The sequence below is a fragment of the Nipponia nippon genome, unplaced genomic scaffold (assembly GCF_047370975.1).
Source record: "Nipponia nippon isolate SJK-2023a ecotype South Korea unplaced genomic scaffold, ASM4737097v1 scaffold_1, whole genome shotgun sequence".
NCBI classification, from domain to species: domain Eukaryota; kingdom Metazoa; phylum Chordata; class Aves; order Pelecaniformes; family Threskiornithidae; genus Nipponia; species Nipponia nippon.
This window is the reverse complement of record NW_028262290.1, coordinates 20,888,639-20,902,557: the sequence shown is the minus strand read 5'-3', so window position 1 is coordinate 20,902,557 and position 13,919 is coordinate 20,888,639. Positions and strand designations below refer to the sequence as shown.

General features: G+C 41.3%; 1 protein-coding gene across 5 annotated transcripts in view; it reads left to right on the top strand.

The window, feature by feature from the left end:
• Positions 1-13,919, top strand: part of OXR1 (oxidation resistance 1) — a 301,246-nt gene that overhangs the window by 130,693 nt on the left and 156,634 nt on the right. For 3 of the 5 annotated variants that reach the window (XM_087747582.1, XM_087747562.1, XM_087747542.1), the window contains exon 3: positions 13,429-13,594. The exons of 1 other annotated variant lie outside the window; for it this stretch is intronic. In XM_087747582.1, the coding sequence (XP_087603708.1) occupies positions 13,536-13,594 (59 nt within the window). In that variant the 5' untranslated portion in view covers positions 13,429-13,535. The remainder of the gene's footprint in view (positions 1-13,428; positions 13,595-13,919) is intronic. One more of the 5 variants, XM_087747548.1, reaches the window with a different exon arrangement.

Below are 13,919 nucleotides of genomic sequence, written 5' to 3'. Positions count from 1 at the left end.
ACAATCGTTCACTTTCAGGATTTCCCTGTATAATTGTAAGTCTTTAAAATGGCAATGGAAAGTCTGTTCCATACAGACTTGTTTTTCTCTGTCCTAATTTTTCAGGTAGCCTGAATAAGGTGGTCATACATCAGAAACTATAGCATACAGACATCAATAATCTCTTTCTTTGTGTGTGTGTGTGTATAATACCTCAGTCTCCAGAAAGGTTTAATCTGTCCATTGGGTCCTGCTTTGCCTTCCATGCTGATGACCCTCTGTTTCTCTTTTCCTCCCAGTGCTCCAGCAGAACAAAGCAGATGCAGGTGGGGGTACTTTAATATAGACTGTCAGGGGTTCAACCAGAAAAACTCTCCTAGAGGAAAAAGAGGAGCCCTAAGTCTCAAGAGAGACTAAATGGGTATCCGTGTCATGCAGTTCATTGCCCCCCAAGAGGAGGAATAAAAAAGGAGGGGGAAAGGAAGAGGAGAGGGGAGGAAATGAGGATGCAGAAGGCATGGGAATCCCAGAATGGGCCTTCGCGGTGGGAGAAGAGTCTGCTAGAGCAAGAGGGAGAGAAGTTGAAACGGCAAGGCAGGGATGTCCCAGCTCTGTAGAGCACATCTTTCATGATAGAGCCTTGCCCTCCTGAGGGAAGGACTCTGTTGGGGGGTGATAATTTCAAACTGCTGCCAGAGTAAAGGCCTAAGAAACAAAAGGGAACTGATTTCTTATCGGAGTGTTGTGTGCAGCTGGCTTAAATGGATTTTGTAGCCATTATTTGTATTTGTGATTGAAATGCACAGGCTACTACATCTGCAGTAGTTCTCCTGACATTTCTGCTCTTGGAAGCTTTCCAAAATCTGATTGTTTATATTATTTCTCTACCCGTCTTTTCTTCTTAAAAAAAAAATCCCTCCCGCAGAGAAGAGTCCATGTAAAAATAGTATTGAAGTGGCTTAGCTCAGTTCCATGAATTTTCTTATCTGATTTTTTCTTATGTGCTGCTTTAGTCTTGTAATCACTAAGGAAGTGGGGCAATATGAATGGAGAAATATTCGAGAAAAACAAGGAGATTAAAATGGCTGGGGATCTTCAGAGTAGTGGTGTCCACTTGATGGGAGGAGGAGGAGGAGGAATCGGAAGACAGCTAAGCGTGGGAAGCAGGAGACTTGCTGTGGTTTTACTGGGTCAGCCAGATGAAAGACACCACTTACTGTCTGCTGAACTTAATTTCAAATCCAGAATCATGGGTTGTTTGTATGGCTGTGAAGATAAGGAGATGAAAAGAGCTGTAGTGACTTGATGCTGTCTTTGGAAACATTTTAGGCATTTAGTGATAAGAAGAAGCGATAATCAGCAGGATTGTTGGTTTTTGCAATTCTGCAGTGCTCTCACAAAGCTGGAAGCAGCACCTTGAATTTTTAGCTTTGTCACTGCTAGTGAGACACAGTTTTATCAATGACTCTTCTCTGAGCAGTGGGGAGTGACTAAATAATCTGTTCCTCTGTGCGAGCGGTGAACTAAGGCGCTGATGAATAAACGAGAATATCAACTGTAAGAAGGTAGCAATATGGATGAAGTGTTTCCTGACAGTCTCCTGCGAGAAGCCTTAAGTTATAAATGGGGGAATGAGTCTCAAAGAACAGTCAGTCCAGCTCCACTAATGACTAGTGAACAGAATGAGAGGAGAAAGTCAGGTCTTCTGTGGACCAACATGGCTGTCTACAAATCTAGCCTCAAATATCTACCATCAGTAAAAAGTTTAAAATCTTAACATTTGACTGATGATCTCATCTACATTACAGTTGTGAACTTCATCTTAATGCTTTGAAAATCCCTTCTCTGAAAACGTTGGAAGCATTATTTGTGGAAGAAGCCCCTCAGCCTTACGAGGGGTCGTGCGATGCACATTGAACGTATGCGTGCAAAAGTGTGTCTTGGCATAAAATTGATTTGCGTTATCTCATTCCCTGCAGCCATTCAAAAAGACACTGAATTTGCCTTCTAATGTCTTGAAGATCTCAATTATACATTTAACTGCCACCCAGAAGGCGTCTTTGGCAGGAGGGAACAGTGAACATGTGGCTATTTTAAAATGCAAAGGCATTTTAGTTAAAAAGAAGGAAGTAAAGAAAGAAATCATCATCAGATGGCAGTGGGAGCTATTTGGGAATTATACTTTTGGTTAGATTTTTCCCAGGTGTTGTAACTATAGAACTTGAATAAGAAGTTCTCAAGCCTTTTTTTTTTTTTTTTAATTAATCTCTGCTAGAAGCTGTATTTTAAAGAAATCTGTACTGGCACTGGAGCACATTTAGAAGACCAGAGTTACAGTGAAGGAAACCCACAGAAGTAGTGATTTGCTGCATTACAATTTTCTCTTACGGCAATGCTGCAGTTTCCCAGTCATTAAAATGCTGCTGCTGCTGTTTGAGTGGTGGGGAATCCTGAAATGGCCGAACAAAATGCAGTGAACATTACTTTATCTTTATGCTTCTAAAATATATTAAATATAATGCTGGGAGTAAAAAGTACTCTGGTGAAAGCAAGTTTGGCAGATTCCAGGTTCAGCTGCCAGCTGACCTGATCACGCAAAGATTGGTAAATGAAACTGCTGTTTATTTCTTTTAGGACAGCGCTGTGCAGCTAGGGCAAGTACGTGTTTCTCCAGCTTGCTGTGCTCAAGAGTCTCAGCCTTGACTTTATAACAGACCAGCTGACCAAAATACTTGTAGTTTACTGATACTGATTATCAAGCAACAGTTTCAACTCTTGGCATTATCCTCAATACAAAGTTTTCCTTCTCTGAGTGTGGACAGTGGTGCTTTTTGTCTCCATGAGGTTGTGCAGCTCTCACCTTGGCTCACAAAACTAGATGCAGATGGAGTTCTGTGCCTAAGCATGTGAAGACCTTGATCTCGTGGGCATCTTCAGTAGCTGCTTAATGGACTGGCAGCAATACCTCACAAGAACACAGTGTCTGGTACTTTCTTTTAAAAGGTGCTGGGAGAGATGTAGTTTCCCCATTTATAGAGCAGTTTGGTGATTCACTGGGGCCAGAGATCAATTTTTGATGTGAACAATGCATTTAACCTTGGCCATGTTACACAGAGGCAGACCTTTCTCCTCCCCCAAAAAAGACACACAGGCAGATTTTTGATACCCAAGTCCAGAAGTGCCTCCTTGAAAGTCCTTGTAATACAGATGGCTGTTCTGAACAGATTCAACTCTGTAACTTACAGCTTCACAAGCTCCCTCTTGATTTTAGTTTTTTCTCTGTTTGGTACTTCCCTGCCTTGTTGAAATTAATTGTGTCAAGAGGAATTTAAGCTTGACTAGATCATAGAAGAGGTGCAACCAATGCAACTTGGGTCCTCAGTACAAGACATGGACCTGTTAGAGTGGGTCCAGAGGAGGTCCATGAAAATGATCAGAGGGCTGGAACACCTCTCCTATGAAGAAAGGCTGAGACAGTTGGGTTCTTCAGGCTGGAAAAAAGAAGGCTCCAGGGAGCCTTTCAATATATAAAGGGGGCTTACAAGAAAGATGGGGACAAACTTTTTACTAGGGCCTGTTGTGACAGGACAAGGGGTAATGGTTTTAAACTAAAAGAGAGTAGATTTAGATTGGACATAAGGAAGAAATTTTTTACTATGAGTATGGTGAGGCGCTGGACCAGGTTGCCCAGAGAAGTTGTGGATGCCCTATCCCTGGAAGTGTTCAAGGTCAGGTTGGATGGGGCTTTAAGCAACGTGATTTAATGGAAGATGTCCCTGCCCATGGCAGGGGGGTTGGAACAAGATGACCTTTAAAGGTCCCTTCCAACCCAAACCATTCTATGATTCTATGATTTTATCCATTTACTTTCTTGAAGTAAAATGTGTCAGCCATTCTGAATTCCTGATTGTGCAATGTCATTTTAATTTGACTTCAGTTCAGTGAATTCTCTTTTCATGTGCTTTGGCCATATTTGGCCTTAGCGCCTTTTTCTTCTATTATACACATTTTACAGAATTATTCTTTTGCTTTCCTTCTCTAGAGGTTCACTCCACTTGTAAATGAATCAAATGAGAATTACCAGATCTTTTTTCCCAAGTGGCCTATGTTTGAACGGATAAAAGATGAGATTGGTCAATGCAGGGATTAAAAAAAGATCTATTTTTGTGGATTTTTATATGGCTCCTGAGTCAGTAGCATTGTCTCTTTTGGTTTTCCTTGCGGAGCCAATTGGAAAATAAAATAGATCTGTTGTCTTGTCCTAACTTGCCTCCAATCAAAGATAGCTTTATTTTTTTTTTTTTTGATGGAACTGTTTTCCCTTAGAAAAGTGCAGACTGATATAGGTAGGACTGTTTTCAGGTTAAAAAAGTGTACGCTTTCCTACAAGAGCGTGCAAGAATTGTTTGGCTTTCTTATTCCAATTAAGCTCCATATTGTAAATCAATATTTACTATTTAGCATAAGCAGAATCAAAATGATGTCATCAAAATGATTTGTCTTTTTACTTCATCGTAACAACATCCTGAAATGATCTGTGATCATTCTGTTCCTTCTCTGCTCTGCCTGTCCTTCCACTTCCCTCCCACATCCTCTTTTTCTTTAAAATTTTATTGCTCATTCTTATTTAAAAATATACATATATGTAAGGATATATTATGGGATGGAGATTTTGCTTCCTGAATAGTTTTTTTTTTCCTTTTCACATCTTGTAATTGGTTTTCACACAGTGAGATTTAAAATTACACTGGCCCTATCAGCTTTTTACTAAGTTATATAACTTCTTGGTTTCTCGGCACTCTGTAAAGATGAAATGCAGTAGCTGCAGCACAGATGAAGAGGTCAGTTCTCATACATAAAATACTGTGTCTACTTTTTCTCCACCTGTATGTTACATGTCCTGTATTTTTTATAGGAGCAGATGACTAATTCCTACCATATTAACATTAAAGCTTTATATTCTCAGAATATGTGTACTTTTATGAATTACTGAATTCCAAGCCAGTTTTCTTCTGCAGTATATACTGCAGAATAAATGGAATGGAAGGTCAAGGAACTCTGTATTTTGTTCACATAAATTATGAGTACTACGATGTTCTAAATATATGTCATTTGAACGCCCAATTGTCTCGGAAAAGCTGTGGGACTGGATCTGCAGGAGGTCACTGTAATGATCAATACCAAGACAGATGCTGGACTGGTGCATATAATTCATATTCCTGTCTGATTTTAGGTATCTCCAAATGAATCTTTTGTGTTGCTCTAAAATATTTGTATAAAAATACAAACGTGGCATTAATCTTACATCCAAAATAAGTCAGTTCAGTCTGGGTTTCATTTACTGAAACCATGCATTTTTCTAGAGGAAAGTATTATATTACACAAAATTTGGGAAGCATAGGAATTGCCTAATCCAAAGCTTGACTTCGTCTGGGTTGTGACTTTGGTGGAAAGCTTATTTTTTAAGCCTAAACCGTTCTGAAAGTGGAAATGTTGACTACATGAAACACTGGAGCTTTCAAAGGCTGTGCTGAAGGAGCTGCGCACCGGTATTTATGCTGCTGGGATTTCAAGGAGAGCACCCAGCCTGGCCCACTCTGCTGGAGCAGAGCCATTCGTACACCACTGCAGCAGGCAGGAGCAGGGGGTGACTGCCGGCCCCTTCCCGTCTGGGGTCGAAGAGTGCAGGAGTCAGCAGTGCCTGCGTCCAGTATGGATGGGCAGGAGAGTGAGGAACTCTACTGCCTTTTCCCTTTTCTATTCTTTTGAGTTTGCTGTAAAGACTGACACAGGTTTTAATAGGTGTTTTTTTGCAGGCTACTAATATGGTAAGAAGTTAGCCCCAACTTTACTGGGATCTGAACTGAGTACACATAAATGCAGAGGGGTATTGAAGAGAATGGAGAGAATAGGATATGGTCTCTTCATTTTTTCTATTGATTTGTGTTCCTAAATTCTTCCCCTTCCTCACATTTTTTCACATGTGAGTGAGAGATTTTATCTTTCTGTTCATAAGAGCAATTAGCAAGGCTTAGCCATAATATTTTGATTTCCTAATAGTTACTTTTCACAGAAGATTAGTCAAGGAAAAAAACACATATTGTGAGATGAGTTAAATACATCTTGAAATCCTGCCAATGCTTCCTGAAAAGAAAATGTGATTTACTGATTCTTACTTTGCATTTAGACGAAAAGCCTCTGGTTTATTTGGTAGGACTTCTAAAATCTTGACAGTTTTATTGCATGCATCTAAATGTAGTCTCCATGTTTTAGCTTGTATATTGTTTTCTTACAGATTCTGATCAGGTGGTGGTTTAACAGTTCTGCCTCGGAGCTGAGCTCTAGTTAGGAAGCTAAGTGCATAAATGTTTCCAAACTCACTTGCCTCATTTAACATGCTGTGGTCTCATTTGTCTTCTGGGCTCTGGTTTTGATCACTTCCAGATGTGTTTAAATCTCTCCTTGGCTTCTCTTTTTCATAGTGTCAGGCACTAGCTCCTCGTCTCCTGTACCTTCTCTGTTCAGTTGCCTGTCAAGGCTTATGTCTGATCATGCGGATCTTAACCTGGCAATGCCAGACCAGCCTTGAGGTGCTCTTTATTCTGGACTAAGGGGGGAAAAAGCCTCACTGTGCTTTGGAAATCCCTGGTATAGTGCTTTTTGATTGGATTCATCTTTAAAAAATGTCATTTACTATGATGCCTGTAGATTGCTAGTGTCTGGTAGCGGGTGTAGCTGCAGTGCTTATAGCAATTCTGCTCTCTGGGCTTATTGATTTAAAAATAATAATAAAAAACCCTGCAGGGCAGCTATGTTCTACACTCGCTTGTTTCTGTGTGCCTCCAACACTATTTTGTGTCATTGTGAGTGGAAAAAAAATTAGGAAAAGATTTTTGCTTGTCACAGGCATAAATCTAAATGGTGATTCAAGGGAAAGGTCATCCGTTTCCGCTGGTGAGGATGTGTCTTTACTTCGGGATGAAGATGAATTATGGTTTTAGGTTGTCTTCTTGAATCTCAATATCATCATGTGCTGCCTGTAAGTCCCACCTGCAGGAGGAACAAGAGAAATAAGCGGTGGCAAGGCTCTTCATAGAGTATCCGGGCGCGAGCTGCAGCCCAAGCAGCAGAGGCTGACAGCCATTGCTGCCACCGCAGAAGCGTAGGTGGCTGCCCAGGAATGCTGCTGGACTTCCCCTGCCTCCCTGTTTTTCCTTTCTCTCCCCTAGAGTCTCCCCTGCATCTGCAGCCAAAAGGTTAAGAAGATACCCAGTCTGTGGATAAAACTTAATGATTTCTTTCGTACTGTTGCAATGTCACTGCAGCGTTTGTGAGGACTGCCCTTCTTGGCATCTTCACTTAATTTCTTGCTGGCAGTGCATTCCTGTGGTCCCAAAGATGCTCCTCATGCCCATAACAGAGAGTGTCATTACTTAAGACACAATGGCTCAAACACAGCCCAACAGAGTTTGTTCGAGCACAGGAGCACAGATGCAAGATGCATCCTGAAAGAAAGCGAGGAAAAAGCTGAATGGGATCTCTTTGCTTTGGTATTACACAGGAATGTTTTGCTTACCAGGAGGTGAGCCGTAAGGTGAGCATCTGAACAGGCTTGTACCATCCTGGGCACTTACCTGCCTCTCAGGCATCAACTACTTCGCGTTTATTAATGCAATTTCTCACAAGGCTTCTAGATGCTCTGCAACATAAATAAAGAGTTTTGCTCTTTAAATGCTTTTACGGTGCAGTGGCTTGGTAGAGAACTCTACAGGAGGATGCTAGCTGTCTCCTCTTGAATCTCAATGCGTGTATGTGCCTACTGAGACGACTGGTCCTTGAGGAACTGTGACCCGCCTCCACAACTAGTTCAGGAAATATGGTCCTGCTGTACTAGGATGCTGAAAAGAGTCCAGGTACCTTAACTTCTGCAAATCCAGTCTTTCTTTTTACTATTAACATTCCAACTGTCAGCTAGAGATGTACATTGCACATGTAAAAAAAAAAAAAAAAAAAAAGTTGGACAGTATCTGTTGATAAGCCGTGCTGTGCGTTACTGGTCACCTCCTTCCCAGGATGGAGACAGCTGAGCCATCCTGCTGCTGGTCTCGGTGTCAGGCAGGGACCTAAGGGTGCCGCTGAATCAGGGCCACTGTTGGGAAGCTGAGAGAGACTCAGAAATACACACCTGGTTTATTAAAGACTGAGCAGTTAACACACTTCATCATGCTGCTCTCTTAATTTAATTGACTGGCAACACCTGTCAGAAGAAGGTTCAGCTTCTGAGAAAATACTGACAAATTTGGTAACTGCAGTACTTGATGTAAAGGTGGGTTTATTAAACACCCAACTTAAAAATGAAGCCTTCAGTCTGTAGCTAACAAAATGAACTTTGCTGTGTTTTAAAAAACTTTTTCTATATTTATTGATATCATTACTATGGATATAAAACAAGAGAGTCCCTTCCTTTCTTGGGCAATTTCCTTTCCTAATGTTAAAAGTTTTTCTATGATGTGGTGTAGAAACAGGGTATATATTTTTATGACAGGAAAGACTGAAAAATATCTTTTGTTATTTAAATATTTTAAAACGTGTAAATCTTTTTAAACATACACTTTTTTAGAGTCCTCCATCTTTATATAAATCTGAACTATGTAAGTACTGGACTACGTATTTATTTTGTCTGTCACAGTTGTAAGTGGAACGCGCACCCTGTCTGCTTGAAGCTCAGGGCACGTGTATGCCTGTGCAATCCCAGCAGCCTGCAGTCCTGACACTGTTCATGGACACGATGTTCAGGGCACTTGCTGCCTTGTCCTGCAGGAGATCTGGTGGTGGCAACATTTTGTGTAGTCTAGAAGTGCCTTACGTTCAGTAAATGGGAGAAATCGAAATGAATGGTGACACTTTAAAGACAGATATTTTAAAATAGTGGAAATCTGCTATCAAAATCTCCGGTGGCTTCCAGCAGCTAGCGATATGCTTTGATCATTGGGTCATCAAAGCACAGTGGCTTGATAACGGGAGCAGAAAACAGGATTACAGGGGAGAGCCTGAAAGGACCCAGGAGTAAGTCATCTTAAGAGACAAGAGGAAATTTCATTTGTAAGGAAACTTGAAAAGAGAATTTGGCTGTCATAATTTTTAGTTTAAAATGAAAGCTAAGATGAGGAGAAAGCTGCACTGATGGGAATGAAGAGAGCCTTCACGGCCCTTATGAAGTTTGTAGGCATTGTCCATTGTAAGCCAATAGCCATATAAAAATATATGCTTAGTGTAGGATAGGTACCAGCAGTGCCTCCTGCTTACAGCTCTGGAGACCTAGACTTTACTGAGAGTGGGAATTTTCACTGTGATCATGTCACATTTATTTTCTGTCCCCATGGTTAGGGGATGTTGAAATTACTGTTGAAATGACAAACAGTCCCATAATATAAAAAGCTTTTATGTTCTTGAAGGGTTTTCTTTTTCTTTTTCTTTTTTTTTTTTTTACCATAGCTTGTTGTCCCCAGAACACATTTGCTTGGGTTCAGGTTGAACATCATCTCCGTGCTTGCCTGACCCACTTCATGCTCACCTGGCGATGCTCATGCCCTGGTTCTCGCTCCTGCGGCTCCTGCAACTCTGTCCAACAGAGTTTCTCCCGGTGCGCGGTCCCGTCTGTGACCAAGGTGGTATATCGTCAGTGCTTGTGGCCTGTGCTTGGAGGGCGAAGATGTAAAGAAATGTCTTTACAACCTTTACACTCTTGTGGGCACAAAGTAAAAAGTTGTTAAAAATGTTCCTCCTACTACCACAGAACTGAGAAACAAAATAGTTGTGTGGGTTTTCCGTTTGTTTTTAAATAAGTAGGCACTATTTCACAACCTCTCTGTTCAGATGTATGTTTCTCCTTTATATATAGATTCTCTTAGTACAACCTGTTATTAATCAGCTTATCAAGTGCTTTTTGGGATGACAAGACATGAAAACATCTATGCTTGAGGTAGTGTTTTCTCAGTAGGTGCAATTAACAGACTTCCCGTTTTCTAATTGCGCCTGATGGGACGTTAACAAGGCTCTGTATCTCTCTCTACTGCGTGGCTGCAGCATCCGAATAAATAAGAGTATGGACTGGTATCCCCGGTCAGCCCTCTGGGCTGTTTTTGGAGCTCTGGAGTAAATGCTGGTAACTGCTTTGCCGTGTTACTGACCCCAGGTGAAAAGAGAAAGCTGCTTGGCATTAGAGCCGAATACTTAGAGCAGGAGGGTCTCCTGCCAGAAGGGTAGGAGGATAATTTTGTCTTGTTTAAGTACAAAATATTCCTGGATCTTTGAAGATGTTTCTCTCCCATCTGGTATAAGCTTGGCTAACCTGGTTTATGAATCAGAAATGCAAAAAGAACAAGAAAAGCACTTTTTCAAACCTGCATGGCTAGTGCCCAGTGAAACTCCCTCAAGAAAAAGTAGCTTGGATGAACACGTTTGCAATGGAGGGTGTGGTGTATATATCAAATAAGAGTAAAAAAAGCCAACCAATATAAAGCTCATTTTATATAATCTATACATTTTCTGCACATTTCATTAAAATGCTAAAAGTGTACTTACTATTCAAAATACTTGAGTTATGCATGAGTTGAAAGGCAAAAACTCAGTTCTCCTTTGGCTATGATGATGAAAGATTTCTCATTTTGCCTAGTTTCTAACTTGCCTTTGACAAGTTTGGTGCTTCCACAGAGATTTATCCGATATTATTATATCCTGCAGAGCACTCTGAGAACCAATTTATGTTCCTAGCAAGGAGAAATGCTAGATATTTTAGTCTCCTCAAGGAACAGCTTCTGTCTCTCTCTTCACTGTAACGAGTCTGCCCTTTGTGAGTTGGTGCTAATTGCTTCGTTTTATGACAGTTGCTTTTTGTCCTGTGAGGACTTATAGAAGAATATATTATGCACATGTTGCAAATCTATGTAATCTTTCTTTCAAGGCTAACCTATATTGCAAAAGTATGAAGTCACGGTATTTATACAAATTGGATAACTTAGTTGCCTGTTTGGCTTACTGTTTAAGTTGCTAGGCTTTGTCCAGTCTTGTCACTGACCTATATTCAATGAAGACAGGTGGGTGCTTCCAAAGACTTCTAGGTATTAGATATTTTTTCAGTCCTAACATCTGTGTAACGTGCTGTGCCTGGTTCCTAGAAAAGTGAAACAGCAGTAATGGCTTTCACAGTGCAGCCCCATAGCCCCCAGGCTTGGTGGGAAGCAGACAGCTTTCCCCAAAGGGCACTTCGAACCTCAGTGTGAGGATGAGTTGTGGCTCTAGGAAGAGGAGGGGAGGCCCCATTCGGGAAGGAGCATGAGGAGAGTTTGGATGATCACCTGTCAAATTTATGTGAGGTAAAGGACCTCCTCTGCCATCTCTCTCAGAAGTTAAAAGGCCCTTTTGCTTCTGCTGCCTTGGATTGACCCCCTTCCCCAGCCTCATGGTCTGGTGGCAGGTTGCAGAGCGTGGTCTTTGCACTCTCTGCAGTGTGTCCTAATGCTCAGACTAAAGACGGAGGCTCTCTTGCTTGCTGCAGCTCTGGTCCCAGGACTGGCATTCGTGGCTGCCAAGCAGCGCTGTGTAACATGACAGTGGCATGTCATGGCGTGACGGCACGCTGCCCAGCTGCAGGAGGAAGGCAGGCTGGAAGGTCCCCACTTGCCTGGAGACACTCCAGCTGATGGGCTGTTGCACAGAGATGCTCCTGGCTGTTTATTTATTCTCTTTTTCCCTTTTACAAAATACCTTTACCACTCACTGAGTTTTCAACGATGAGATCAGAATGTCTTATCCCATGTAAGTCTTGTGGAATAAAGATAATAATGATGTGTAAGTTGGTTTGATATTTTGAAAGAAGTTTGAAGTTGTTTCACTGTGTACCTTTCAAGTTGTATGAGCTACTGGGCAAGGCAGAAGAATGTGCAGATTTGCATTTCTGTGTCTTAGGACAAGCACATCCACAGCATGTTCTTCAAACCTGAGCAGCAGTTGCCTGCTGTGCTGATGCTTATTTGTTGAGCTGGTAGAGCTAGAACACACAAATCTCTGGTACTGTAAGAGCATTGTAACTTCCAACCTCCTCTGCCATCTCTCTCAGAAGTTAAAAGGCCCTTTTGCTTCCAAATTTGACTACATAAATGTATGCGTGTTATGACTGCATATACTGTAGCAATCTCAGGAACACTAAGTGCCCAGGGATATTGGAGCTGACTTGTAAACAACTCGGAAAACAGTCAAGCCTAGGGTTGGAATCAGAAATGTAAATGCAATTGCCTAAATTAAAGGCTATGGATAAAACAGCTTTGTTGATGTATAAGTTACTTACAGTTAGCACAGAAAATAATTGATATTTTGACAAAGTTACTTACATGGAAAAATGCTACGAGTTTATATGGCTTCACTGAATGTGAGGTATTCTGTACACCTCAGGGTATGCCATGCAGCTCCCAGACTGCCAGCTACACCTGCCTTTGAAAACTCTGAATTCAGTGTTTGGGAGAGAGAAGGTGGTAATATAGGATGTGGTCCTGCATAATGTAGGATGTGTGAAAATCTCACAGTAATTTTCAGGGGAATAGGATCTAGGTGCTGGTTGCATAGTTGATAATGAGATTTCAGAAATAGCTCCTTCTAATCAGGTGAAGTAAAGACTTTCCTTAGTGATACAACCTTAAAATAGTTTGGATAGTTTGAATCCATCCTTATAAATAAAGTTGCATTAGATCTAATGCTACAGCGTTAATGAGACAAATAAGAATGAAATAGAAATTATCGTCACTTTAAAACCATTATGCAAAATTTTTCTGTGCTGAATATGACAGAGCTGGAAATTTCAAGACCCATGCAAATAGTACTAAAGTAGGTTTGCATGAAGCATTGGAAAAGCTTTTGTGAAAATGGAACTAGTGGGAGTTATTTAAATAACAGTATAGCGTCTATTAACAAAATAGCAAGATTCAAAATAGTAATTTACTTTACACATCTCTTCTAAAACTTGTCCAGAATCAAGATAACTGTCAGCAAATAGTACAGCATTGCAACGCCCCCTCTCAAAATCCTGAAAGAAAAGATCAAGAAATTCTCATCCCTGACAAAACACACACCCTAGTTGCAGAGCATACTACTTCCACCATGTAAAGCAGCTGTAAAATATTATACAGCCATGGCGAAGCCATATGATCTTGAGCTCTTAATCTTTACAAAAGCTTAGGCAGGAAAAAAAGAATGAATTGTATATGCTGTGACTATCTGAGTTACATTATGTATTTAGCGTGACCACTGCCATCTTCCTCTCCATCATTACCATCACCTCCCTCTCCACTTCTCCCATGCCTCATCCTCCTGCGAATGTACATCTCCAGGCCCATCTGTGGTGTGTAGAGCACTTTGACTCCTTTGCCCGCGGACTCACTAACGCTTCTCTCCCAGGCAGTGAGAATGCCTTGTCACACTTGAACCACAAGTGGATTCTGGATTCTCCCGCTTGGAGTTCATGGATGTAACCTGGCAGCAACCAATCTATATGTCTTCTGTAAATGGTCCTCCAAGGGTTTACCTGTAGCAGTGCTGTCATGCTCCCAGGAATAATCACAAGGTTTGTGTTCATTTCTGTAAGTCTTTATTCTGTGATGTGCCCTTGAAACGCACGAGGCGCCAGTGCTGTCTGTAGAGTTTTATTAACAGGGTGTGGGCTGCCTATTCCACAGATCACAAAACCAATTTTTCAATCAGTTAGATACTCCTCATCTTTTCCCCTGAAGCCTGGTGGAAACTTCTGGTTTGGCATTGTCTTTTTTTACAGAATGAGGGGTGGTGGCAGTTTTCCTGCACGTGCTGGGACCACTTCCATAAGGATGACTGGGAAGTGGAGAGAGGGTGGTTTTGGTTTGCTTTCTGGTACTGTGACAATTAACAACTGT